The 24,550-nt window shown below is 46.1% G+C and overlaps 2 protein-coding genes across 2 annotated transcripts in view; one reads left to right on the top strand and one right to left on the bottom strand.

Annotated features, from left to right (window-relative positions):
- Positions 1 to 4,688, top strand: part of LRRC41 (leucine rich repeat containing 41) — a 17,500-nt gene extending 12,812 nt beyond the window's left edge. Inside the window, 7 exon segments of the mRNA XM_032494177.1 lie at positions 1,804 to 2,064; positions 2,586 to 2,750; positions 2,837 to 2,935; positions 3,480 to 3,602; positions 3,827 to 3,840; positions 3,842 to 3,903; positions 4,015 to 4,688. Coding sequence (XP_032350068.1) covers positions 1,804 to 2,064; positions 2,586 to 2,750; positions 2,837 to 2,935; positions 3,480 to 3,602; positions 3,827 to 3,840; positions 3,842 to 3,903; positions 4,015 to 4,234 — 944 coding nt within the window. The 3' untranslated portion in view covers positions 4,235 to 4,688.
- On the bottom strand, positions 4,609 to 24,550 carry RAD54L (RAD54 like). Its single transcript, XM_006178413.3, has 18 exons — positions 23,908 to 24,550; positions 23,742 to 23,828; positions 22,246 to 22,365; positions 17,279 to 17,339; positions 16,454 to 16,589; positions 15,951 to 16,020; positions 15,554 to 15,842; positions 15,204 to 15,328; positions 13,943 to 14,093; positions 11,246 to 11,372; positions 10,151 to 10,225; positions 9,873 to 10,003; positions 9,245 to 9,355; positions 8,965 to 9,088; positions 8,531 to 8,609; positions 8,017 to 8,196; positions 5,113 to 5,276; positions 4,609 to 5,016 (listed from the first exon to the last, which is right to left on the bottom strand). The coding sequence occupies exons 1-18, from the start codon at positions 23,908 to 23,910 to the stop codon at positions 4,806 to 4,808; spliced, it is 2,244 nt and encodes a 747-aa protein (XP_006178475.1). The 5' UTR covers positions 23,911 to 24,550; the 3' UTR covers positions 4,609 to 4,805.

Raw genomic sequence — 24,550 nt, 5'->3', positions numbered from 1 at the left:
TACTCTACCATTTCCACTTTTCCCTTTTCCTTTCTCAGCAGATGACCTCACCTCCTACTTCACAGAGAAAATAGAAGTCATCACACGTGAACTTCAACTTACTGCTAACCAATTTTTTTTTCTGTCCAGTCAACCTTAAGTCATCTGTGCTCTCTCCTCTCACAGCCACTCCAACCTTGCTTACACCCAACCGCATTGAGGACCTAGAGGTGACTGAGGTCCTCCTTAAGTCCAATATGTACTTTCAGTTTTCATCTTGTATTAATTCTTGCCAGCCTTCGCTATTAAGTATTATCTTTATGAGTCTCATTTTTACTACCTCAAAACCTTCTCATTTTTTTTCTCCTCCCTTTCTGTATATTACTTCTCTTATCTCAATGTTTAGAGTTTCTCTGAGCTCTCCCACTCTACACATGTTCCTGGACAATTTTGCTCATTCCTTCGGTTTCAAAGCCCACATCTTTCTCCTAAACTCCAGACCTATTTATCCATCTGACTGCTAGGTAACATGGAATTCATAAACCATACCCCCCAACCTGAATATATCTTCCTTCTAAACTAACCCTCCTATTTTCAGTGACGTCACAGATGACTCAGTTGCCCCAAATCTCTCACTCCACATATATTTGATTACCAAGTTGTATCTTTAGTCTGTCTCTCAAATCCATTTTTCTCTTATCTCCACATTCTTAATTCAGATTACCATTACTTCTCACGTGGATTCATTTCAGCAATTCCTCCTGACTCCATACTCACCACACAATTCATTGTTTACATTGCAGTCTAAGCATTTTCAAAAATGCAAATCTGTCATTCATTCATTTAAAGACTCTTCAATGGCTTCTTGTCCCCATACTTCTTATTTTACTTACTTGGTCATTCATGTTCTCACCCCTGCTTACCTCTATCTTGAACACTTCCCCCCTCATACTTTACACATCAGCCACATTGAGTATTTTTCAGTTCTTGGAACCTGCCATTCTTTCTCCTTCAGGTCTTGATATATGCCAAGTTCACTCTGACATAGTCACTCTTTGTTTTAGCCTGTCTCCTTTAAGTTCTTCAGGACTCAGCTGGAAAGCCTTCACTGATAAAAGAGCTGGACTGGGTGCTAAGTATCCATCTTCTGTATTTCCACAGTACTTTACTTCCCCAGTTTCCATCATGTTTTTATCAGGCTATATAGGCAGGAACAAGATCTGCTGCTCATGACTGTCTAGCAAAGGACCCTATTTTACTAGGTTTAGGTGAGTGAATGAATCAACTGGAGCCTGCTCAGTCCAAGGAGAGCTAAAGGTTTGGGTTCCAAGGAATTACTTGCTTTGTGGCATTAAGCAACTGTCCTAAACCTTTCTGGATTTTACTCCCTTCTGTGGGAGTGGCTATTTTTAGCCCTGTCCCTACCCAGTGAATCTTTTAAAGTATTCCCTATTGGATCATTGTCACTCTCCTGCTTAGTTCGTAGATGTTCCCTATGACCCACAGGAAAAGTCCAGAGGTCTCTGCTGCTGTCTGGGCCTATCATTCAGCTGGTAGCCACATGCTGCCCCACCACATCCTATTTTCTATTTTGTGACTCTGCCCTGACGCTTGAGGGTATGGCCCAGTAGAGTAGACATCAGTATGCTGGTTACCTGAGGAAAAAGCAAGACAATCAATGAATAGTTGAGATGAATGATTTAAAATAATCTGGTCCAAACCTCAGATTTGGTAGTTATCAATAGAAATATTTGGAGTTGTGTCTGAATATTACCTCTGATGACACTCCTACATGACTGACCTAATCTCTCCTTCCTGCCATAGGCCTGGGCTCTAACATCTTCCGCCTGCTGGACAGCCTGCGGGCCCTGTCAGGCCAGGCTGGATGCCGCCTCCGTGCCCTGCATCTCAGTGACCTGTTCTCACCACTGCCCATCCTGGAGCTAACACGTGCCATTGTGCGAGCCCTGCCCCTGCTGCGGGTCCTCTCTATTCGTGTCGACCACCCCAGCCAGAGGGACAACCCTGCTGTGCCAGGGAACGCAGGGCCTCCTAGCCACATAATTGGGGATGAGGAGATACCAGGTGAAGCAGTGTGTGTGCTCATGTGCATTTGTAGGGGGGCGGGGTGCAAAAGACCGCTAATCCAGGGCCTGTCAACATTCATTCCTGGCTTATCTGGAAGCTGTTCTCTTTAGAGCCTGCTGTTCTTAAAGATAAGCATGGGTCAGATAGGTCCCAGACCAACACTGGCCCAGTAGAGGGTCACCATGGAGGTCAGTCTCCAGAAAGGGGTCTGAACCAAGAACAGAACCAACTGTTCTGTAGAGTAGATTAGGTCCCTGTGCTGTATGTTCCCTTAGTTCCTGTATGTCTTCTACCATTCTGCATACTCTGTATCTTCTTGTGTCCAAGTCGTCTTCTTGGATTTAAAGCTCCATTAAGGGCAAGGGCTAAATCTCATACTAGCACACTGCCTTAGCATAAAGTAGGCACTCAAGGACAAGTAGATGAATAATTTTCCAGTGAATCCCTTAAGGATAGGATGGAACCTGCAATGGGAGAAGAGATGGCCAGCTACAATCTTCTCTCCCTACCATATCCAGAAAACTGCCTGGAACAGTTGGAGATGGGATTTCCACGCGGAGCTCAGCCAGCCCCACTGCTCTGCTCTGTACTGAAGGCTTCAGGTTCTCTGCAGCAGCTGTCCCTGGATAGTGCCACCTTTGCCTCTCCCCAGGATTTTGGGCTTGTGTTGCAGACACTCAAAGGTAGGACCTAGCTAGAATGATAAAGGAAGGAGGGGAGCTTGCATTGTTTGGGAAAGCTAAGGCCCATGAACCCTCTTCCCATCCAGAATACAACATAGCCCTGAAGAGGCTGAGCTTCCACGACATGAATCTGGCCGACTGTCAGAGTGAGGTGCTCTTTTTGCTACAGAATCTGACTCTTCAAGGTAAGTTCTTTATCCAGAACCTGGGGCATTCCTGGGTCCTGAGTGCAGCTCTGCCAGTGTCAGTGAGTGAGCAAGCCACTGTTCTTTTCTTGACCTTATGTCCTCAACTATAAAATGGTTATAGAACCTGCATCATCTTCCTTCTAAAAGGGTCCCAAACTCAACTCCTCCTATACTGAACGTGGAATTTACTCACTTTAAGAGTGCCTCACTTAAAAGTTTTTCTTCCCTTTCAGTAGCTGACAAATAATGGTGGTAGGAAGGGATAAATGTGCTGTCAGGCTCCCATCACAGGCTCATCTCTAATGCCCACTCCTGCATAGAAGGAAGTGAATGGAGAACTGTCCATGCAGAGAGCCTCCCTGCAGTGAACATCTAGGCTCAATCTCTGATTTGAATCCTGATTTAGTTGTAGCCTTGCTTGGGGTTTTGTACAAATTCTTTTCTCTTTCTGGGACTCTGTATAAAATGTTCATACTGGGGCAGTAGGGGCAACACCAGTCCTAATGCAGCCATCAGAACTTATTCCAATTTCTCTTGACAGAGATTACCTTCTCCTTCTGCCGTCTGTTCGAGAAGCGCCCGGCCCAATTTCTCCCTGAGATGGTTGCTGCTATGAAGGGCAACTCCACACTGAAGGGCCTCCGGCTGCCAGGAAACCGCCTGGGTGGGGACAGGGCCCTGAGGAGGGAGAAGGGGAAGGAGCCAGTCCTTTGACCTAGAAACTCAGGGGGCAAAGGCACAGACCTCTCCACTGGGAAGATAAGGGTTGGGATATAGTTGTGCTGGAATTTCAGAAAGCTGGGCTTCTTCCCAGCCAGAATTGGGTTGGAATGCCCTTTTTCCCTGTTCTTGGGTAGAGGTGATGAGCATTTCTCCCCTTCTCCCCAGGGAATGCTGGTCTTCCTGGCCCTCGCAGATGTTTTTTCAGAAGATTCATCCTCCTCTCTGTGTCAGCTGGATATCAGGTACACATGGAGGGGGTGAGGGGTTGGTAGAACGACAAAGGATGGAGCTTCAGGGACATGGACCAGGGATTAGTTGATTCCTGAGTGTCTAATCCATCTCACCCCTACCAGTTCCAACTGCATCAAGCCAGACGGGCTTCTGGAGTTTGCCAAACGGCTGGAGCGCTGGGGCCGTGGAGCCTTTGGTCACCTGCGCCTCTTCCAGAACTGGCTGGACCAGGATGCAGTCACAGCCAGGGAAGCCATCCGGCGGCTCCGGGCCACCTGCCATGTGGTTAGCGACTCGTGGGACTCATCCCAAGCCTTTGCAGATTATGTCAGCACCATGTGATGGGGCCCATGCCTCACAGGCCTGTGCTCAGTACCGTCAGCTTGCAGGGGCTGAGGCATGGGCTGCCCAGAACTCCCAACCACCAATTCTGTCTTTCTCTTTCTGCCACCTTTTTTCCTTTTTTCCCCCTTCTTCCCTTAAACTGAGGTCCTAGAGGCTTTGATGGGGCCCAGCAAAGGCATTCCCACAACTGGGTTTAGAGTCTTTGGGCCCCTTACTCAGTGCCCTGGGAACCCTGGGCCAAGAGGTTACAGTGGTCATCAGTCACCGAGGACAGCCCTCCTCCCCAAGCAGGTACCCAGGCTTTAGAGAAGGGTAAGAGTGCCCACTACCAGGCCTCTCTTCCGCTGGGCTCACCATGCTGCTCCCAGGCCTCAGTCCCTTTCATACCTTTATTCCTTTCTTTTTTTTTAACCAAAAAAGTTTTTCTTATAAAATAAATTTTGGGCAAACATCATGTAGCCCTTCTTAATGATCTTTCTCTCAGAGAACAAAACAGGGCCCTATGGGGCACAGAGCTCCCTTTCCCCGTCTCCTTCCTCTAACAGCCACACCCCAGACCAGCTGGTTATCACCGGAGGCCCCGCTGCTCCTCATGGGAACGCTGGTGGAAGACGAAGGTGATGGCAGTAGAGGCAGCATCCCACGCAGCCTGGAGTACCTCATCCTTGAGCCCCCGCTTATCAGTGCTATGGTTCCACTGAGCCAGGTCTGAGGTGCAGTCAGAACCATCAGGGGGTGGCCAGACCTGATAGTTGCTGACACAGCGGCGGCAGCGCAACCTGGGGGCAGAAGACAGAGCTGTGGTTACTATAGAGCCCATCTCCATGAGATGTAGGGTGTTCAGGGATGATGGCCAGCAGAGGTACCTCACCCACCTGTCATGTGTGTCACTGAGGCTAGCTTCATCCAGGATAAAGAGCTCTTTCAACTCGCCTAGAGAGAAGTGCCGCTCCACATCCTGCTCCTCATCCACCACACAGCTGCTCAGTGCCTTCTTGTGGCTCTGACGCTGAAAGATCTTCTCCTCAATGGTTCCTGCCTGGGGGTGGGGTGGGGAGTGGGGGCCAGTGCTAAGTCATCCCCATACAAAGAGGGCAGGAAAACCCAGGGGTTGAAACTATAGCCACCAGAGAGAAGGGAAGATGAATGAGAAGTAAGAATCTTGCAGCAATACCTCTGTTCAGCTGAGCCCATTTGTCCAGTCTATCTTTTGGGAAAATGACTTGTGCATGTCTGCCCGACCAGGATACTTTCTGTATTGATGGAGGGCTTCAGGGCCTAGCTAAATTTCTTCAGGGTGAGCTGAGGTTTGTCTGCAGCAGCTTCACCAGACCTCTACAGCAAGCCCAAGTCTCAGTCACTCAGTAAATGTCATTTGGGTATCCTATGCCAGATCCTGTGCTAACACTAAGATGCAAAGAAGAATCAAATATGATCCCTATTCTTGAACTCAGACTAGTGGGAGAGACAGACATATAAACTAATTGGTACAAGGGTAGAAATCTATATGGGATACCCTGGGGCCCACAAGAGGGATGATAAGAGTGGAATAGTGTTGAAAAGCTTGAAAGTAAAGAGTATCCTTGAACTGAATCTTGAAAAATGAATAGATGGCTTACAAGGGGACCAAAAGAGAAAGCACTCCCAGAATAGGCACATAATCAATACGCCTGGCCTACTAAAGGACTAAGGAGTTCAGCCTGTCTAGAGGATGGTAGGTGTGTAGTAAGAGTTGGGACTGAGAAAGCCCCATACCAGAGAAACTTGGATGCCAGGCTGAAGGTCTTGGCCTTGTCCCAGAAGTGAAAAGCAAAATCAGAAATTTTGGAAAGCTCATTCTGGAAGTAGTTGTGAAAAATGGGTTATGATAAGACCAAAGGTAAAGAATTAGGAAGCTGCTGCAAAATTCAAATGAAAGATGACTGTGACTTCAGCATGGGATGGAGAAGGTTAGATTAAGGAAATTTCAAAAAGGCAAAAATCAGTGGTAATTGGAATCTGGATAGGAGATACCTGGATAGTAGGATGATAACCCAGATTTGGGCTTGGTGGATAATGGAGCCATTAAATGACAAAAATCAGAAGGGGAACATGTTCAATTATGATGCATCTGAAGTGCTCAAAAGACAAGCAAGTGGAAATACATAGTAGGTGATGGAAATATGAGTCTAGAACTCAGGTAAGATATCTGAGCTAAAAGTTTATAATTAGAGACTTGTCAGTATAAAGAGTGTATGTAATCACGGAGGCAGGAAAACCAGAATGGAGTTTCCAAAGAGAAAAAAATTTTAAGATTTGTAGTTGTCAGTGTCAGATACACAAGAAAAATCAGAGTGTCTAGTTTTAGCAATTAACAAACCAACAGTACACTGAAAGGTTCAGTGGAGTAAGTTGTCTGATGGGTGAGTAGGAGATGAGGTGAAGTAAATCTGTAGGCTTTGGAAAAATTTGAGATTGAATGAATGGAAAGTAACCCAAGGTAGTTGCTTCAATAGGACAGAGGGTTGAGAAACTTATATTTTTAAGGTGAGAGCTACTTGAGCATATTTACATACTTCAGGGGAATAAAGGAGAAATCGATCAACTAAGGAAAGGAAAGGAAAGGAAAGGGGTTTAGAGCAGAGCTGGAATGGTAAGCCTGCCTCCCTCTGAGAAGGGAAGGGTAGGTGTAGAGACTGACAGGAGAGGAAGGAAGGAGAATGTAGGCCTGGTAGCCTACATTTTCTCTGTGAGGTAGAAGACAGTCTCTGCAGAAAGGAGAGACGGTTAGGTAAGGAAACTTGAGGGAAGTGGTGAAGGCTTGAAGTGGCTGTTGAAGGAAATGAGATACGGCCCAGCTCAAAATGGAGAATGTGAATTTGTGGTAGTGCCAATCTGTAAATGCAAGCTTTATCTGGTGCAGAAGCTGTGAAGAGCTGTAATGATCCATGCGGAATAGGTATTAAGGAGAAGAGTGGCTGAAAGGATCAGGCTGAGTAGAAAGGGAAGTCAAGCCAGCCCGGAAGGACGTGAGGGGCGCGGTACTAGGGACATTAGGTTGAAGCAGATGTAGGAGGTATGAGGAGGCTGGAACGACAGGAATGATAGAATGAGAGCTATTAAAGTTTTGGTAAAGCTACAAGTTCCAGAGTGTCACCTTGGGAACAAATAAATGGAGGGGGCAGGGTGGTAGTTAGGGAGATCATTAGAGATGAGGCCAAGGAAACACGAAGGCCAGAGTGCTGGATAACTGCACGGTCCTTGAAGTCAGCCAGGATGAAAGCTGGATTTGGGAAAGAAATGAAGACTGAGCTGGTATCCAGAGTTATTTCTGAATTAGGTAAATGGCAGAGAGTGGGTGAATGTAGCAAGGAAGAAAAGAGGGTAGTTAAGTAAGAAAACATGTGCTTCAAAAGAAGAACTAGAGGATGGATGGATGATCCCTGAGAACCAATACCACTTCTTAGCCCCATGGGACATGGAGTATGAGAAGACTGCAAGGCAAGTACCACAGAAGTCAGGTATGAGAGAAAGCAGGTGTCCTGTGAAAAGGATAAGGCCGCAGGGGAGCTTGTTAACTACTGAACAGGTGTCCAGAGAGCATAGTAAGAAAGGTTTGAAGGAATGGGGTGAAGTAAGGGGGAGAGAACAGAAGAATAAAGGGCTCCAGGCTATGCCCATAGTCTGGCCACTGCTACAGGCAGAGGAGCCAAGGAGAAGCAATGAGGAACAACCCAAGGTGGTCCTGAAGATCTTACTCCATGACCCACCCCTGCTCCGACCACTATCGCCATCCTTACAGACAGAAGGCGATAGATGTAGCAGGTCTTCTTTTGACCATCACGCCAGACCCGGGCCATGGCTTGTTCATCATTGGCCGGGTTCCAGTCAGGGTCAAACATGACCAATCGGTTAGCCCCAATGAGATTGAGGCCACAGCCCCCAGCTTTGCTGCTCAGCATGAAGACAAAGTCAGGGCTCTGGAAAGAGAGGAAGGAGAAAAAGAACCTCTTAGAGCCTGAACTAAGAGTCTTACTGAGCCTAGTTAACACTTCTCTCTCACACATCTGTACCTTCATGCTCAGGTCAATTGTGAGGACCACCAGTTTGTCTGCCTACCAGCCAATTTTAAGAGCCCACAAAGTCAGTCCCCAGCCATCACCAAACAGCCTAACCCTACCATACCCAGGGGGGGGAAGCGGGGGTTGGGGGTTAAGAGAGACCCTAAAGCAGAGCCCTCTTACAGATTCTCTATCAACCCTTAGTTCTGATGTTATTACATTGGTGGTGTGGGGACAGGGGCTGTGCACTTACCAATGGATTGTTGAAGCGCTCCACAACCTTGGCTCGCTTCTTAATGGACATCGTGCCATCCAACCGAACATACAAGTACCTGAGGGGAATCCAAAGATCAAATCAAGAAGGAAGCAGAGCCCCTTTGAGCCAGAGCTACTGAAGGGACTGAACTAATACTTAACTGTGTTTGAAGCTGTTCATATACAGCCTGAAACCATAAACTCCCAAAGGGAGGGGCAAGGAGCTAAGAATCAGGACTGTCCTGTGAGAGTAGCTGAAGGATGGGGGGCTATTCTGCTTGGAGATGGAATTAAGGCCATTGCAGCAATAAGGGAATAGACCTCTCCTGGGAAGTCCCTCCTGAATCCACATCGTGGCCCAGATCCACCAATTAGAATACCTACTTCTAGGGGGACAGTAGGGGAGGCACCCCTTTTGTAGCTCTTTCCTACCTTCGGGCCCGGCAGAGCTTCTCAAAGAGGTCCAGTGTCTGAGTGTAATTGGACACCAGCACTACTTTGTCACTGCTGCGGCTTCGGGTCACCGCCAGAATGTAATCAAGGACCAGCATCTTACCTGAGGAGATCAGCAACCATTAACCCCAAAGGGCCACCCTAATCGCCCAGGATTCTTACTCTTAATGTCCTGCCTTGAGACAGCATAGGTCTGCACAGAGGCAACCGCCTACCCTTCCTCCCAGGGGAGCCCAAAGACTGGTAGGGAAGGACTCACCTGACAGCTGAGGCTCTAGAGCCTTGGAGCTATAATCAGGAGGAAATACGTCCAAGGCACCTTCAAAGCCAGCCTCCTCTTCCACACACTTGTCATAGATCAGAGCTGGATCTGAAAAAAAATATCCAAAATGCTAGCTACACTGCTTTCGGAAGATTCAGTTTATTAGAACACCCTCTAGAAGCCTACCCAGAAGAACTTCCTCAGAACCAGATTTGTTTGTTTCCAAATTCCAGTGTGTAGTCAGTGGCATCTGGGATCATGAGTGGACAGTCTTGCTTACCAGTGTGCTCTGTATTCTCACAATAAGAGGGGAGCTATACTAGAGAGGTCAAAGTTTGTTACTTTTCTTCCTGTCCAACATTTTATATGCACACGTGTGTGTGCACACACTCAAACACACTTTCCTATATATTCCAAGCATCAAGCATGGGCAAGGCAAAGGATAAGCTAAGTTTTCCAAAGCCAAGTGTCTGGTTTACAGAGTATACAATGCAGGGCTCATGTCTTGGGGAGGGAGAGTCACATGTGGCCTCTATGAGGACCCTGGGCAAGTTTTAGTGAAGGTGGTTGGACTACATCCCTTGCTCACTCTCCCAGAGGACGCCAGAGCACGGACCCAACTCACGATTACATAGTTTCTTTAAGGAGGTGATGGAAGAAAGGGAAGACACACTCATCTTGCCCTCACGCAACTCTTCTGCTGGCTTGGCCTGTCTCAAAAACTTCTTGTATAATTCAGTTTGAAGGTGTGTCAGCCTGAAAAAAAGAAAAAAAAAAGCAGCTGGGTCAGTGGGAAGTGCTGGACCACACTTCTGCCCTCTAAGGAGACCTTGAGAGCCCAGCCATACCTCAAGGGCTGGGCTTTTACTCACTCACTCCACACCCCTCAGTTGAGTTCAGTACCTACAACAAACCACCTGCTCGATCTTCACAGGCAGGTATTTAGAAAGGATATCTGATGTCCTCCGTATCAGACACCTGGGGAGAACAAGATAAAAAGCAACGGGCTGGTAAAATTGCCATGCTAACTACTGGAATAAAAGCTACCACCCAAAGGACCAAGACTGATTCTCTTTTGTAGTAGTCAATGTCAGAGACCCATCAGCCCTATGGCAAAGACTTCTATATCAGGGTCTCAGTCATGGGAGGAGACCCTTTCAAACATCTAGCTTAAACTGACAACTCTTTCTCTTCCCCTTCAAAAGGTTAGCTGGTCTTCAAGAGAAGGCTGAGGTCTCCTGTTGAATCCAGTGCTCTGACAGGGAAAGCAAGTTTCAAACACTGAGTTCTTAGGGGAGTTTCTGTTTCCAGTTTCCCAAATGCCTGCTGCCACTTGGACCAAAGCTCAATGAAATTATACCTATACCACACAGCAGACCAGGAAGGACAAGGATCGGGCACCTAAGAAGCAGCTCCTAGAGCACACAGACTCCTTCCTGCCATCTAAAACCGGGAGGAAGGTGGCAGCTGGGAAGAGCAGGACTCTTCAGAATGTAAATGATCAAGTGTGTATTTAACTATGACAGTCCAGAATGTACCTGCCCCTTGAGCTATGTGGCCCCCATGGAGAAAGCCCTGTCAGTCCGGGAGCTACAACCATTCTTCAGATCTACTTTAACCCATCACAGAACGCTGAGGAGTGTGGGGAGGAGGCCTAGTGCTTTGGATCTGAGACCTACTGATAAGAAGCTTCTGAAGTAATAACTATACTCCATGGGGTATTTTGCTCATGAAGTCCAGCATCAGAAAAGTGCTTCCTCAGCAGGATGCTATGCAGCCCTAAACCAACCCACAGGGCCCAGACCAGGAAGAAAGCAGGGGACTGGCCTGAAAGACGCTTTCATTTATCCAGTGGCTATTGTCAGGTCATGATCTCACTCCTTTCCTAGAATCCAGCCCTCACAGGCCAAGGCCTCAAAGGCTGGGCAGTTCTGATGATCTAATCTGAGGAGACCCAAAAAGAAGCGCTGCTGTATAGCCCAGCTCCCCCACCATTACCTGTTCACGATGCTGGTGAGCTCCCGCAGTCGCTCCTCTCCTAGCTGCCTGTCTTCCTCACTAGCAGCTGCATCTCGACCCTTCAAAATCGGCAACTCAAAATGCTTCTTGAATTCATGGGCAGTTCCTAAGCACAGGAAAGAAGGAAAGGTTAAAGCATTAAAGAATGTAGAAAAGGAACAATACTCACACTGCCAGTGACCAATCTTTGCTACAGACCAACCTTCCTGCCAAGAACAAAGCTGAACAAATTATAGGCAATTTCCATTTGAATGGATCAGAGAGCTACCAAATCATCAAAGACTGGAAAGACCAATTAGTGAGACAGTAGATTGAAACCCAAACATATAACTAATTACTTAAATGTAAATGGACCAAATAATGTAATTGTCAGACTGGATTTTTTTTTTTGTAAAGCTCATCTATATACATGCTGCTTGTAAGAGATGAAATAGCATGTATCACTACAATGAAGTACAAGACAGTCTCTGACTCATGACGGTTTGACTTTACAATGGTGCAAAGGCGACACACATTCAATAGAAACCATATTTCAAGCTTTGAATTTTGGTCTTTTCCCAGGCTAGCAGTACGTGGTACCATGCTCTCTCTGTGATGCCAGGTAGCAGTCACAGCTCCAGGCCAGCCAAATGATCATGAGGATAAATAACCAATATACTTATACCCATATAATCAATCTGTTTTTCAGTTTCAGTACAGTACTCAATAAATTACATGAGATATTCAATACTTTATTATAAAATAGGCTTTGTGTTCAATGCTTTTATCCAACTGTAACCTAATGTAAGTGTTCGGAGCACATTTAAGGTAGGCTAGACTAAGTTACGATGTTTGGCATTGAATGCATTTTTGACTTAAGACATTTTCAACTTAAAATGGGTTTAGTGGAATGTAATCCCATCGTAAGTTGAGGAAGATCTGTACTGTTAGCATGCTACAATGTGAATGAACCTTGAAAACATTATGCTAAGTAAAAGAAGCCAAACACAAAAGGTTCCATATTACATGATTCCATTTATAGGAAATACTCAGAATAGGCAAATCCACAGAGACAGAAAGCAGACTGGTGGTTGCTAGGGGTTGGGGGTAAGTGGGGATAGGGCATGACTATTTAATGAGCATAGGGTTTTTTTCTTTTGGCCAGGAATAAAAAAAGGACAGGCAACTCACAAAGGAGGACCTCCAAATGGCCAATGAATATACTAAAAGGTGTTCAACTTTTATGCAACACTAGGCAAATGAAATGAGATATTACTAAACATCAACCGTAAGGACTAAAATTTTTAAAAAATTTTTTTCTAAAGCTAAATATTGGTGATGATACAGAGGAGAAGTCAGCAAACGATAGCTGTCGGCCAGCCACCCGTTTCGGTAAATCAGGTTTTATTAGAACACATCCATGCTCATCTATTTACAATTTATGGCTGCTTTCACAGTATAGTAGCAGAGCTGAGTAGTTATGATAGAGACAGTATGGCCTATGAGCCTAAAATATTTAATATATAATCTTTTTAAGAAAAAAATTGCTGGCCCCTGATGTAGAAACACTGGAATTCTCATATACTGCTGGTACAATCTCTTTGGAAAACTGGAGAATCTACTAGAGCTGAACACATGTATAATATATGACCTAGCAATTCATTCTTTGGACAGAGAAATGCATACCATGCTCAGGTAAAAACAGGTACAAGAATGTTCACAGGATCATTATTGGAGAATAAAGAACTGGAAACAACTCAATTGTCTTTAAGTAGAACTGATCAATTCTGGTATAGTCATAAAATAATATACAAAAATTAAAAACAAACTACTGCTATTGGCAGAAACATGGATGAGTCTCCTAAACATAATACTGAACAAAAGAATCCAGGTAGCAAAGGAAAATACACTGTATGAATCCACTTATATAAAGTTCAAAATAGGCAAAAATCAATCTTGAGTGTCAAGAGTGTTTACTTCTAGGGAAAAAGGAGAGTGGTGATTAGAAGTGGGGGCTGCTGAGATGGGGCAGTAATTGATCTGGCAGTAGTTACATCAACATGTTCACTTTGTGAATATCTGCTCATCTGGTTCCCTGCCTAAAGTGACTTCCGTGAGCATTGGCAAGTTGGGTGGCACTAACAAACCCTTCCTCAGATATCTATGTGCAAGAACTGCCCAAACTGTGGCTGCCAGGGGCTGGGGGTACTAGGAAATGGGGAGTTAATGCTTAACGAGTAGAGTTTCAGTTTTGCAAGATGAAAAAAGTTCTGGAGATGGACAGTGGTGATGGTTGCACAACAAGGTGATCGTAGTTACTGACACTAAATTGTACACTAAAAAATGATTAAAAACAAAACTACCCAAGACAGAGTCTGCTCTGAGGCCAAAGCTCTTGTAAGGCAGCTAGGATGCAATGAGGAAAAATGCCTGGGGGTAGTAGTTCCATCCACAGCTCCTGCCACCTCTGCCCACCCTGTCCCAAAAAAGCCAGAGTGGGTCTTGCTGAGTTGCTCAGCAAAGTCAAGGTCTCCCAACAGCTCTGCTACTCCCTGATAAGAGAAGTCTTCCTACAAGAGTGCCTAGTGACCCATATATATAACTAGTGTTCTCTCCTTTCACTCCTCAGCCAGAGTTACACTCCCATAGCCAAGGCAAGGCTCCTCTCCAATGCAGCAGACAAGGCTGGATTCTTACCCAGGATGCCTGAATTAACAAAATGTACCAAGCTGAAATACTCAAGGAGATCATTCTGGATGGGGGTCCCAGAGATGAGTACCCGCCGGCTGGTGTTCAAGCTGTCCAGGGCCTGGTAGGTCTGATTCTCAGAATTCTTGAGCCTGTGTCCCTGCAAGGAAATTAATTCTCACTTAGGACTGTGCACGATGTGGCCTCCTTGACAGTAGCAAACTCTGCTAACAAAGTAACAGACAGAAAAAGAGGAATCATAAGCATTACAGGTCCTGGGACTTTAGGACCTACCCACTTGCTAGGGGAGAAATGTCAGGCTTAAGAGACAGAACCTCAGCTTCTAGACCAATACTATATCCTTAAAGTAAGGATTCTACAGTCCCTAGAGCATAGTGAAGCCTGCCAATCAGTTGACAGATGGGACCAAGTCTTTCAGCCACCTCTCCACTAAAGCCACAGGGGTGTGCAGTGACTTTCCCCAAGATGCAAACAATGGCAGCAGCCTCAGGGTAGCCACATCCCCTAAAGACCTGAGAAATTCTTTATACTGGGAAGCTCCCAGCCACCCTCACTCCTTTCCCTTCATGCAGAGTGCTTGGAAAAGGCCAGGAAGTAACTACTGCCGTATTTCCCTTAGTCCCAGAGAGTCAACACAGACTCATAACGTATATGGACTGTCCACACTGGATTCTCCTATCTCTGTGCTTCTGTTCACATAAGTACCCCCAGCCTAGAATAAAAATAGAGCTAACATTTACCAAGGTCTTAGGACATACCAGGCACTGTGATAAAAGCTTTCCCTCAATCACCTCATTTAACCCTCACAATAATCCCATGAGACAGATATTATCACCCCATTTTACTGACACAGAAACAGAGGCTCAGGTGGTTAAGTAACTTGCCCAAGGTTATATTACTGGTAAGTGGCAGAGCCAGGATTTGAATCAAGATCTCTGACTCTAGAACCTATTCCTCTAAACACTGTACCATGTCTCTCCACCCATCCAAATCCCTCCTGCCTTTCAAAGTCTTTTGGTCTAGGAGTACTGTCTAGAGGTAACAAAACCAATCAGCCCTTCTTGGAGTTCCAAGCACTGCTTAATCCCTCTTTTGGTATATTGGTACCATTGGCTCTCCCTCTCATTTGCCTCCTCCAAAGCAGCATACTCTGTCTTCAGCATCCCCCGTGACTGGCCCAGCCCTTGGATGGCAGTTCTCTGTGAGAAAACATTGACAGACTTTCTCCAGACTGCTGAGAGACAAGTACCTCATCACATATAACCAGTCCAACGCTCCCTTTCTGGAGGACTCCAACATGAAGACGGAAAGTCTCATAGGAAATGATGAGGATGGGAGAAGGCACTCTGGCTCCACGCTGGTTCATGAATCCTTCTACAACAGAAAAAGTGTAAAGGGAACAAATATTAGACTATCATAAAGAAGAAGCCAGTTTGATGATTAATTTAGCCTGGAAATAACTACTTCAAATCTTTTTCCACGGGTGTTCTCTTTTCTGCCACCCACTCCCTGCCTTCAACCCTGGCCATCAGTAAAGATACACACAAGAAAGGAGCAGATTGTGTGGAGGAGTGCAGACATGTCTGTTAAGGTTCCTACCCAGCTTTTGGTCAATCTCATCCTTAGAGCCTCCGTCGATGGCCAGAGGTTGGATCCTCCCTCCAAGCCATTTCCCAACTTCATTGTACCAGTTCTTCACTAGGCTGGAGGGCGACACCACCACTGCCTTGTCAATTTCTGGCTTGCACTCTGGACTCTGGCGCAAAAGTGTCCACATCAATGTGATGCACTGCAGTGTCTTGCCAAGGCCCATCTCATCAGCCATGATACAACCATGGCTACCAGGGATGCGCCGACTGGTGACACACTCCCACAGGAACTTCACTCCCTGGAGAATAACAACACTCAGTGCACTTTGGCATCCACACTGCTGCTGCCCCAGGGACAACAGGCTCCCAGGCCCAGCCCCTAGCCCATACTTCATTCCTCCAATTACCTCTCTCTGATGAGGCCTCAAGACCTTACTGAGAACAGGATCAACAACCACATGGACAGGGAGTTTTTCTCTGAGAAAACACAGCAAAGAAAACATGGAGCTCAGACATGGGCAAAGGCATGCCTTTAGAAAGTTGTGTCCCATTGATCCTGAGGCAGCCACCTAAGAGAGGACCTTCTTGGCCTGGTAATCAAACCATAGCAAATTCCTCTACAGGGTGAGGAAGTTAGGAGACAGGGACGGGTTCCCTATGTCATGACCTCAACCCCTCCTACTTCCCTGAGTGAGCCTGGCAGGAATGGGTGAGGAACCCCACCAACTGGACATGTCCACATGCTCTTCCTGGCACTTTCCTTCTCCACCCACCCACTCTCTGGATGGCACAGTAGCCTTGACAGCACTCTGAAAACACGCCAGTCCCGTGGAGAAATCACACCAATGCCCTCTGCCCTCCAGGTTTGGGCACTTACAAACCAGAACTTAAGAAATACCCATGCACATACTTGTCAAGCTTCAGCTGGTCATGGGCACTCAGTGGGGGAGGCTCGTACAGAACCAGTGCACCTTCTTCCAGGGGGTCATGGAGGGCCCGGCGGACTCCAGCCCTTTTGAGGCCCAATGCCCGAGAGCCCAGAGGACCTAGAAACAAGTTTGTCACCTGAGCCTCTAGGCTGAGGAGTAGCAGCAGGCCCAGTTCAAATGCCTCTCCTTTAACCTTTCCTAAGCTTCCATACAACCCTCTCTCCCAAAACTTCCCCAAACACAGTTTGGGCATCTCTGACCATTATCCCAATCTGCTTCAGATCAGAGTTTTTCCCATTTTACTTTTCCCATCCAACTACAAACTTCTGGAGGGCCAGGTCTTATTCATCTCAGATCAAGTCAATCCTGGAAAGGTCTGAAGGCTAAACGAGACTTTCAAGACTGAGAGCTCTTGAGAGTTGGCCTCCTCCCTCCCAGCCCATTTCAGCACTATACTATGCCCTGCATAGGGCAGGGGGAAACCCTGTAGAACCTAGGCCTGACAGAGTCAGTTTCATAAAGGAAATGCTACTGAACTCACCTGGACTGAAAAAAGTCCAGGAGCCACCTGAATACCAGGCACAGCCCCACCAAGAAGATGAAGGGCAGTTAGTCTTGACAGCCCTTGCTGAAGCTATCAAACACAGACTTCACGCAGATCCCAGGAGGGTCACCCCACTACAGTCATCAATGGACTGGCATCTTCAATTCTAAGGTAAGCTTGTACTTACAAAAGCAGAGGTCTTAACGATTCAGGTACATTCACATGTGATTAATTCAAGAAACAGAAAACTTTCCATTTTTACCTTGATAATTTGGAATGGGGATTTTGAAAGGCTTTGACAAAATGCTTCGAATAAATGCTTCCTAAAAAGAGAAGAAACAGAGATTCAGGACTGATCAGAGATGTTATGCAATAATTTTACAAATGCAGTCTAAAATGCCTATTCAAGCATAATACATTCAGAGCATGGTATTTTCATTATGTCTCATTCAGATGCATCTAAAACACAAGGAGATGGGCTCCATATTCGATTATTAGGTTCTGTACAGTGGGTTTCATCTTTGAGGCCTTGCATAAGGTTCCACAAATTCCCAGAGACAAGAGAGTGCCAAATAAGAACCCAGCCTTGGTCAACTACAAGGCTCAGACCCATTAGCTCATGAAAGACCGTGCCAAGTGAGGACACCTAACTATTTCCTAGGTTGCAGCACCTTGAGAAAGCACCATAAACTTACCCAATCCCAGTACTAACAGAACTCCAATGTCTGGATTTAACCACTGTCCTATAGGGCTACATCTTCCCAAGCATCCCTTACATCTCTTTTTTTGTCAAATCAGTTCTGCCTATTGCATCTAATTCCCATGTTGATGATCACATCAGCCTCCTTGGGAACTAAACAGCCCTTCAAAGAGTAGTGGTAGCAGAAGTAATAGGAGCAGTAGTATTAGTAAAATAGTATTAACAACAAAAGCAAAAATGACAACAATGATGTCAATTAACAATGTATACCAACAGACAACAAGGTCCTACCATATATAGTACAGGGAACTACATTCAATACCTTGTAATAGCTTATAATGAAAAAGAATATCAAAAGGAATAGGTATATATGTATAACTGAACCACTATGCTATACACCAGAAACTAACACATTGTAAACTGACAATATGTCAATAAAATAAAACAGAATGCTTTTTCCACATGCAACAAAAATACTCAACCAAAAAATACAAAACAAAAAACAATCCATGCCAGATGTAGTGCTAAGCCCTTGCATTCATGTTACCATTTAATCCTAACAGCCCTATGAGGTCTGTATATTACTGGCACCCCCATTTTACAAATAAGCAAATTGAGGCTGCATAGTTTCCCAAGTCATACAGCCATGACATTTGCAGAACTTTCCTGATTCCAGAGCCCTTACTTATAACAAGTGGGTAGTATGTCTTCCTAATCCAACCTGTTTGACGACAGCCATGTGGATCAGTCAGTCAGCAGCCACGGGAAGGCACAAGAGAGGGAACAATATGAGAAAGGAGACATGAGAGAGGGCAAGCCAATCACCAAGAAAAAGCAAGGGACAAGGGTGACAGGAAGCAGACATATGTAGGTCCCTAGGAGGGTGGCCTTGGTGCCTTCACCAAGCCTCTGTGCTGTCACTTTAGCACTGGGAATCAGCACTGGGCTATGCGGATGGGTGGGGGTGCCAGCTCCTGAGCTAACTCCCGTCAAAGTCCTGGTCTATTCACACCTGAGCCCTCTGGGAATTACAATAGCCTGTGAACCTCAACAAAATAAGAGCTAGAACCCAAGAGAGCAAGGAAACCATAAAAGCAGAAACCCTAAAGGTAGTTTTAATGGAATACATTAGTGGAAAAAGAAGTAACGAAAAATACTCCCTTCCAGCAAAAAGGTATTTTAATAGGGAAAAAAAAGCAAGCCTGTCTTGCCCTGTAAGTTTTACCTTTTTATTCTGACCCATATCTATATAGATCATTATAAATTAAATGTCTAGAAACTCAATGTACTTTAAATAGGAAAAATGTAATGAATACATTTGGCAATCTACTGGAAGGTAGAAAGGAAAATGTGGATAACTGAACTTAATTATCACACTGAATAACATGACAAAGGCAGGGTTGGAGAAGGGCCCAAACTCTTTATTTGCATATTTCTTTGCAGCTGAATAAACTTCTATTGACTATTTTTAATTACCATGATTATTATAATAATGAATAGCGATGATGGTAAGAAACTCATATGAAAGATGCTAAAAAGCTACCCTTAAGTCCAATGAGAGGAAAAGGAAGGAAATGGACTCTAATTTCCTTTCTAACTTGGCATCAATGCTGCTTTCGATTCTGAAACTGAAATATTATTTTCTAAAACCCAGGAGCCACGGGTTCTGCAGGCAAAAGTGCGGTTGTGCAACTACTGTGGAAGAATGTAAGGACCCCTGGCCAAAAACCCGAGGGCACAGCCTGCAAGACCTGCAGTGGCCAACCTCTGAGAATCTGGCCTGGTAATACTCAGTAGATTCTGGCAGAAGAGAGAGCATCCTCTCACTTTGTTCATTTAGTTATTGAAAATTCATACCATCCTTTCCTTCTGATAGAAGAGAAAGGAGAATATCCCTCCTCCCCACCAAGGTCAAAGCTCCCCTGTTCTGCAGATTCGCTCTATCTGGTCCGTCTGATCTCTCCCTATCTCAACCTCTCCCTCTCTCCCAGCTCTCTCACCAGCATTTAAAACATGCTTAACTCTCTCCTATCTTAAAAATAAAACCTCCTTTGACCTCTTATCTCCTCCCCTTCAAACTTCTAGAAAGAGTTCTCTGTCTCCCCTTCTTTATCTCCTATTCCTCCTATCTAGCTTCTGCCCATTCCACTCTTCTGAAATGACTCTGGCCAAGGTCACCAATGGCCCTAATTCCAATGGATATGTTTCCACCTTGTCTTACTGGACAAAGCTGGCCACTCCTTCCTCTCAAGTACTCTCTGCTTTTGACTTCCATGACAAAACTCTCCCTCTATTCCACCTTTCTGGGACCTCACGCTCAGTCCCGATGGGTTCTTCATCCTTTGCCTCACCTCCTTAAACAGGGTTCTTCATCCTTTACCTCACCTCCTTAAACAGTCAGTGTTCCTCAGGGCTCGGCCCTAAGCTCTTCTGACTGTACACTTACCCTGACACTCCAATACACTTTGGAGGTGTCAAATAACATCTTTATGCCAGTCACCCCAAATCTATTTCCAGTCCATAACTTCCTCATAGGTTCCACATCCCACATTTGCCACCTCCTCCAAACCTAGACATCCTACAGAAGTTAAAACTCATTGTGCCTAAGGCTACAGTCCTCATCTCCAGGGCTGCACTGACTTGTGGGCCTGAAGCACTTTTGCCTTTGGGGAACCACTCCTCCACAGCTTTCACACAGCCTGTTCCCTCTGTCTAGAACATTTCCCACTCTCTTCACCTGGCAGACTCCTCATACCCTTCAGGACTCGACCTAATCAGCATGTCTCCAGATTCGGATCTCCACCAGCCTCCAGACCACTAGGCCCCCTGCTGTGTAACTCCCACCATGAATTACGTAGTATGGTTCTGTAGGATAACAAAATGAATCCTAATAAAAACACTTCCAGAGGACTACCCACCATTTTTTAAAGCTCAATAAACAATTAAACAATGTATTACTTAGTGAATTATACACACATGGTAAAACAAGGGATGATGAATATAATTCAGGATAGTGGTTCCCTCTGGGAATGGGGAAATGGATTATGACTTTGATAATGTTCTAGTCCTGGATGGATGGTGGGTTCACAGGCATTTATTCTGTCTTATATCTTACATCCATTATACATATTATACAACGTATTTTCATATTTATCAAATATTAGGTAAAAATGTTTTTGTTTGCTGAATGCACAAGTAACTAACCTCCATTACATATTCCCATCAACAAAAACATCCCTGTAAAGGGAAAACATGCCCCTGTGTCTCCTTTACTTTCAGTACTACACTACTTCTGACACCAGGTGTGTGGGTTCTCCACAAATCAGGCAATTCTTCAGCTCCACCTGGGCGCCCTACAAGTTAACTCAATTCTGACACCATCAGAAAAGCATCAGATCCTGAAGGGTTCAGCCCCATACAACTGCCTCCCCTACTGCTTCAAATGCAAATCTCAAGTCCAGGTGCCTCTGACCTACAGGCTATAAATCAAATTTCCCACAATCCCCTCCTTGGGTTCAATTAATTCACCAAAGCATCTCACAGAACTCAGGAAAAGTTTACTTACTAGAAGACCAGTTTATCACAAAGGATATTAAAAGATATGAATGAATAGTCACAGGAAGAGTTACACAGCACAAGGCCTGGATGGACTGTGAGCACAGAAGCGTCGGTCCCAGTGGAGTTCTGGATGTGCCATTTCCCGACTTCAGCTTCCCTCTCACCAACCTAGAAGTTCTCCAAACCCTCCCAAACCTTTTGGGTTTGTAAGGCGGTCTTTTACAGAGGCAGAACTGATTAAACATTGGCCATAGGTGGATTGGTTCCCGTGGGAACCAGCCCCCAAGGTTAAGTTCTTTACAAAGTCTTCTCTTTAGCAAACTCACATGTGGCTGAAAAGGGTTTGTTAGGAATAACAGAAGACACCTTTATCACTCTTATCACTTAAATTCCAAGGGTTTTAGGAGCTCAGTGTCACAAGGTCCCTCAAAGTTTGGAGGAAAAAGCTTTCAATGGAGCTAGGCAGATCTGACTCTGCTGTAACTTTGGGCAAATTACTTCACCCCTCTAAGACTCAGCTTCCTCATCTTAAGAAATGAGAATTACATGAGATAACACACAGACCCTGCCATGGTGATGATTACATTTGATTTTACTAGAGGATACACGTGAAAGCTGCAGGACTCTGGTATTTCATAGAGCCATATGCAGCGTCAGAGGCTTACTTTTCTTACTGGCTCCAACACCCTGCCATGGCCTTCACTCCCCTGCACTCTCCTGTCCTTAGCAATCAGAGCCACCTGAGACCTGGTGCCCAAGTAGCTATATGCAACGGGAATTGCAAGTCAGACACACATCTCTAAGGAGAAAAGGCCAGGCCTTTTCCAGGCCCTGGAAGCTATGGGCAGACCCAAAGACCGCACTAAACTGCCTGCTGGCTACTGTATGAGCACTACGGGAGTCTTCAGGCACTGCCTCCCTAGACAAAACAGGGCCCGCATACACATCAGCAGGCTGCAGTTTGGACTTACATGTTGACTGCTGTCCAGACACGGTGGCTGATTTGTTAGCTGAGTCAAAGGTTTCCGAAAAGGAGACAAGAAAGACTCCTGGCTCTGGGTCTCACTGCTGGATTTCCGTTTCTTAGGCGTCTAGGAGAGAGAATTGGGGAAGGTGAGTCCACCACAATGGTAACTAACATTTAAAATGCCTATTAAGTGCCAGGCACTGTGCTAAACTCCTCACATGTATTATCATGTACCATCTTCACGGTAACCCCAGAATGAATGTTTATTATTATCCTGATTTAACACGTGAGAAAACTAGAGATTAGAGATTAAAGAACTTGCCTAATCTGAGGCAGGGCACTGGAAGAGGTGAACGATGCGGGCCTGTGAAGTGCAAGTCCACCAGTTGTGTGAAGTCACAGCTGCCCCCAAATCTTCACTCAAAAAGCCCCAAGGAATGACTGAGCAACTGTCTGCTTCCCTCCCTGAGTTAACCAACGAAGGGACAAGAGTACAGCTGCTCCCAACTACCAGGCCACTGAGGTCACTCTCTAGTCAGTCCACACCGTGGCAGTGAGAACACCAGCACCGAAAGCATTTTCAGGAGCCACCAGCAGCAGACAGCACCAAGTGCTGCCCCAAGTTCAAGTGTGAGACCCACTTAAGTGGCAAGGGGCAGCCAGTGTGCTTCCCTCACAGGTAGAGGAGCCCCCTGCATACCAGCAGTACAACTACAGAGCAAGTCCCCCTGGGCCATCAGGCAAGAACACACTTTGCCAAGGTTTCTGAAGCTATAAGGCACACCTGAAACAAACACTAAGCCCCTTCCCCTCTCTATATATACTTTTACTTACACATTGCCCCACATACAAGATTCCCTTCTAAACCTTCCTTAGCTAACTTCTTCCTCCAAAGTTCCAGTGGCCAAGCCCCTGCTTCTTGAACATCTCTCTCCCTGTCCCTCTCTGAAGTACATGCTACTTTGTACTGTTGATTTTGGTTACATAGGTCCTGCCCACAGCCAGCCCCAGAAAGCCTTGAAGGCAGGGAGCAAAGCACATGGCCAGACCAAAGTTGAACTTACTGTTCTTCAGTATCTGCACAGACTGGTGGGCATCACCCCTCTGATCTAGGCCCATGTGAGCTCAGCCTCTAAGGTAGGCCCAGTACACTCTACTGTTCTGTGACATTGGGCAGATGACAAAGAGCAAAACAGCAGGCTGCTAGTTGCTGTTGGAGATCCTTTTTCTCCCCAACGAGAGCCAAAAGGCCCAACCCAATCATCTCTTTTGCTTTGGCATACCTCTTCCCACAAGGAAAATTGAGGCATATTAGCTTCCAGTGAACACCTTAAGGACAAGGATTTTATTTGTTTGGTTCTCTGCCTGACATACTGGAAGAGGCTTCTGGAGATGACAGGGTTCATTCCATGTAACCCCAGAAACCAAGTCCAAGATTCCTTCCTGCCTCAACAGTCCTGCACCTCCACATTCCCTACCCGCTGAGGCCAGAGCACTTACCACTGCTCCAGGCTGCCAGTCTTCTTCATCAGAGGGTCTGCCTTCCGGTTTTCTCTTGGCCAGCTGGCTGGGAGCAAGGCTCCTCCTCTGTAAGGGGAGAACGGAAACTGGGCTCATTAGACTCCGCCACAGGTTAGACCACAGCCTCTCTTAGGCCCATACTTACCATCCTGGGTCCAGGAACATAAAACGTCAAGTACCCATCAGCCAACAGCTGAAAACGTGGAACCAGCCTAATAAAGAGCAGGCTGCTTGCTACATTATTGAGAGCATGGGCTAATTAAAGAAGGAGCATGGATGGAGGGAATCCAGCCGGGGCTGAGGTCTGGGTCCAAACTGTGAGTGTAGGTCGCCAGTTAGCCGAAGCAGAAGAGCAGAGCCAAAAAAGAAGTATCCAAGCAGAAATGAGTAGAGGTCTGGGACGGGGGAAGAGGCAGGTAGAGTGCCACAGTGGGCAGAGTGGAGTCGGGATAATGGCCCCAGGTGGACGTAAAAGCAAAGGGTAGCTGCGGGGGAAAAGGGTAATCACAGGTAGGAGAGAGGCTGGAGTGAAAATCCGAGGCCTGGGGAGGGCGAGTCCGGAGAAGGGGATTTCCCAGGTCGGAGTGCGGATGGGGGACTGAAGGAGGCCGAACAGGGATCCAGGCAGGACAAGTAGAAGACCCTAGTTTGGGAGAGTCCCGAGACCGGCTGGAAAGCGTGGCAGAGCTGAATCCCAACCCAAGTACTCCGCCTTAAGCTTCCTCTCCTAAAGCGCGCGTTAACAGCCGCCAGGACTCCCCGGACCCGCCAGGCCGGGTCAATCGAAC

The sequence above is a fragment of the Camelus ferus genome, chromosome 13, assembly GCF_009834535.1.
Source record: "Camelus ferus isolate YT-003-E chromosome 13, BCGSAC_Cfer_1.0, whole genome shotgun sequence".
NCBI classification, from domain to species: Eukaryota; Metazoa; Chordata; class Mammalia; order Artiodactyla; family Camelidae; genus Camelus; species Camelus ferus.
This window is presented reverse-complemented; position numbering and strand designations above follow the sequence as displayed.

Coding starts and splice junctions, on each gene's coding strand:
- RAD54L (XM_006178413.3), bottom strand. Junction 17,340..22,245: donor GTCTGGACAGCAGTCAACAT/GTAAGTCCAAAC, acceptor TTCTCTTTTTAG/GAAGCATTTATTCGAAGCAT. Junction 16,590..17,278: donor CCCCATTCCAAATTATCAAG/GTAAAAATGGAA, acceptor ACTTGTTTCTAG/GTCCTCTGGGCTCTCGGGCA.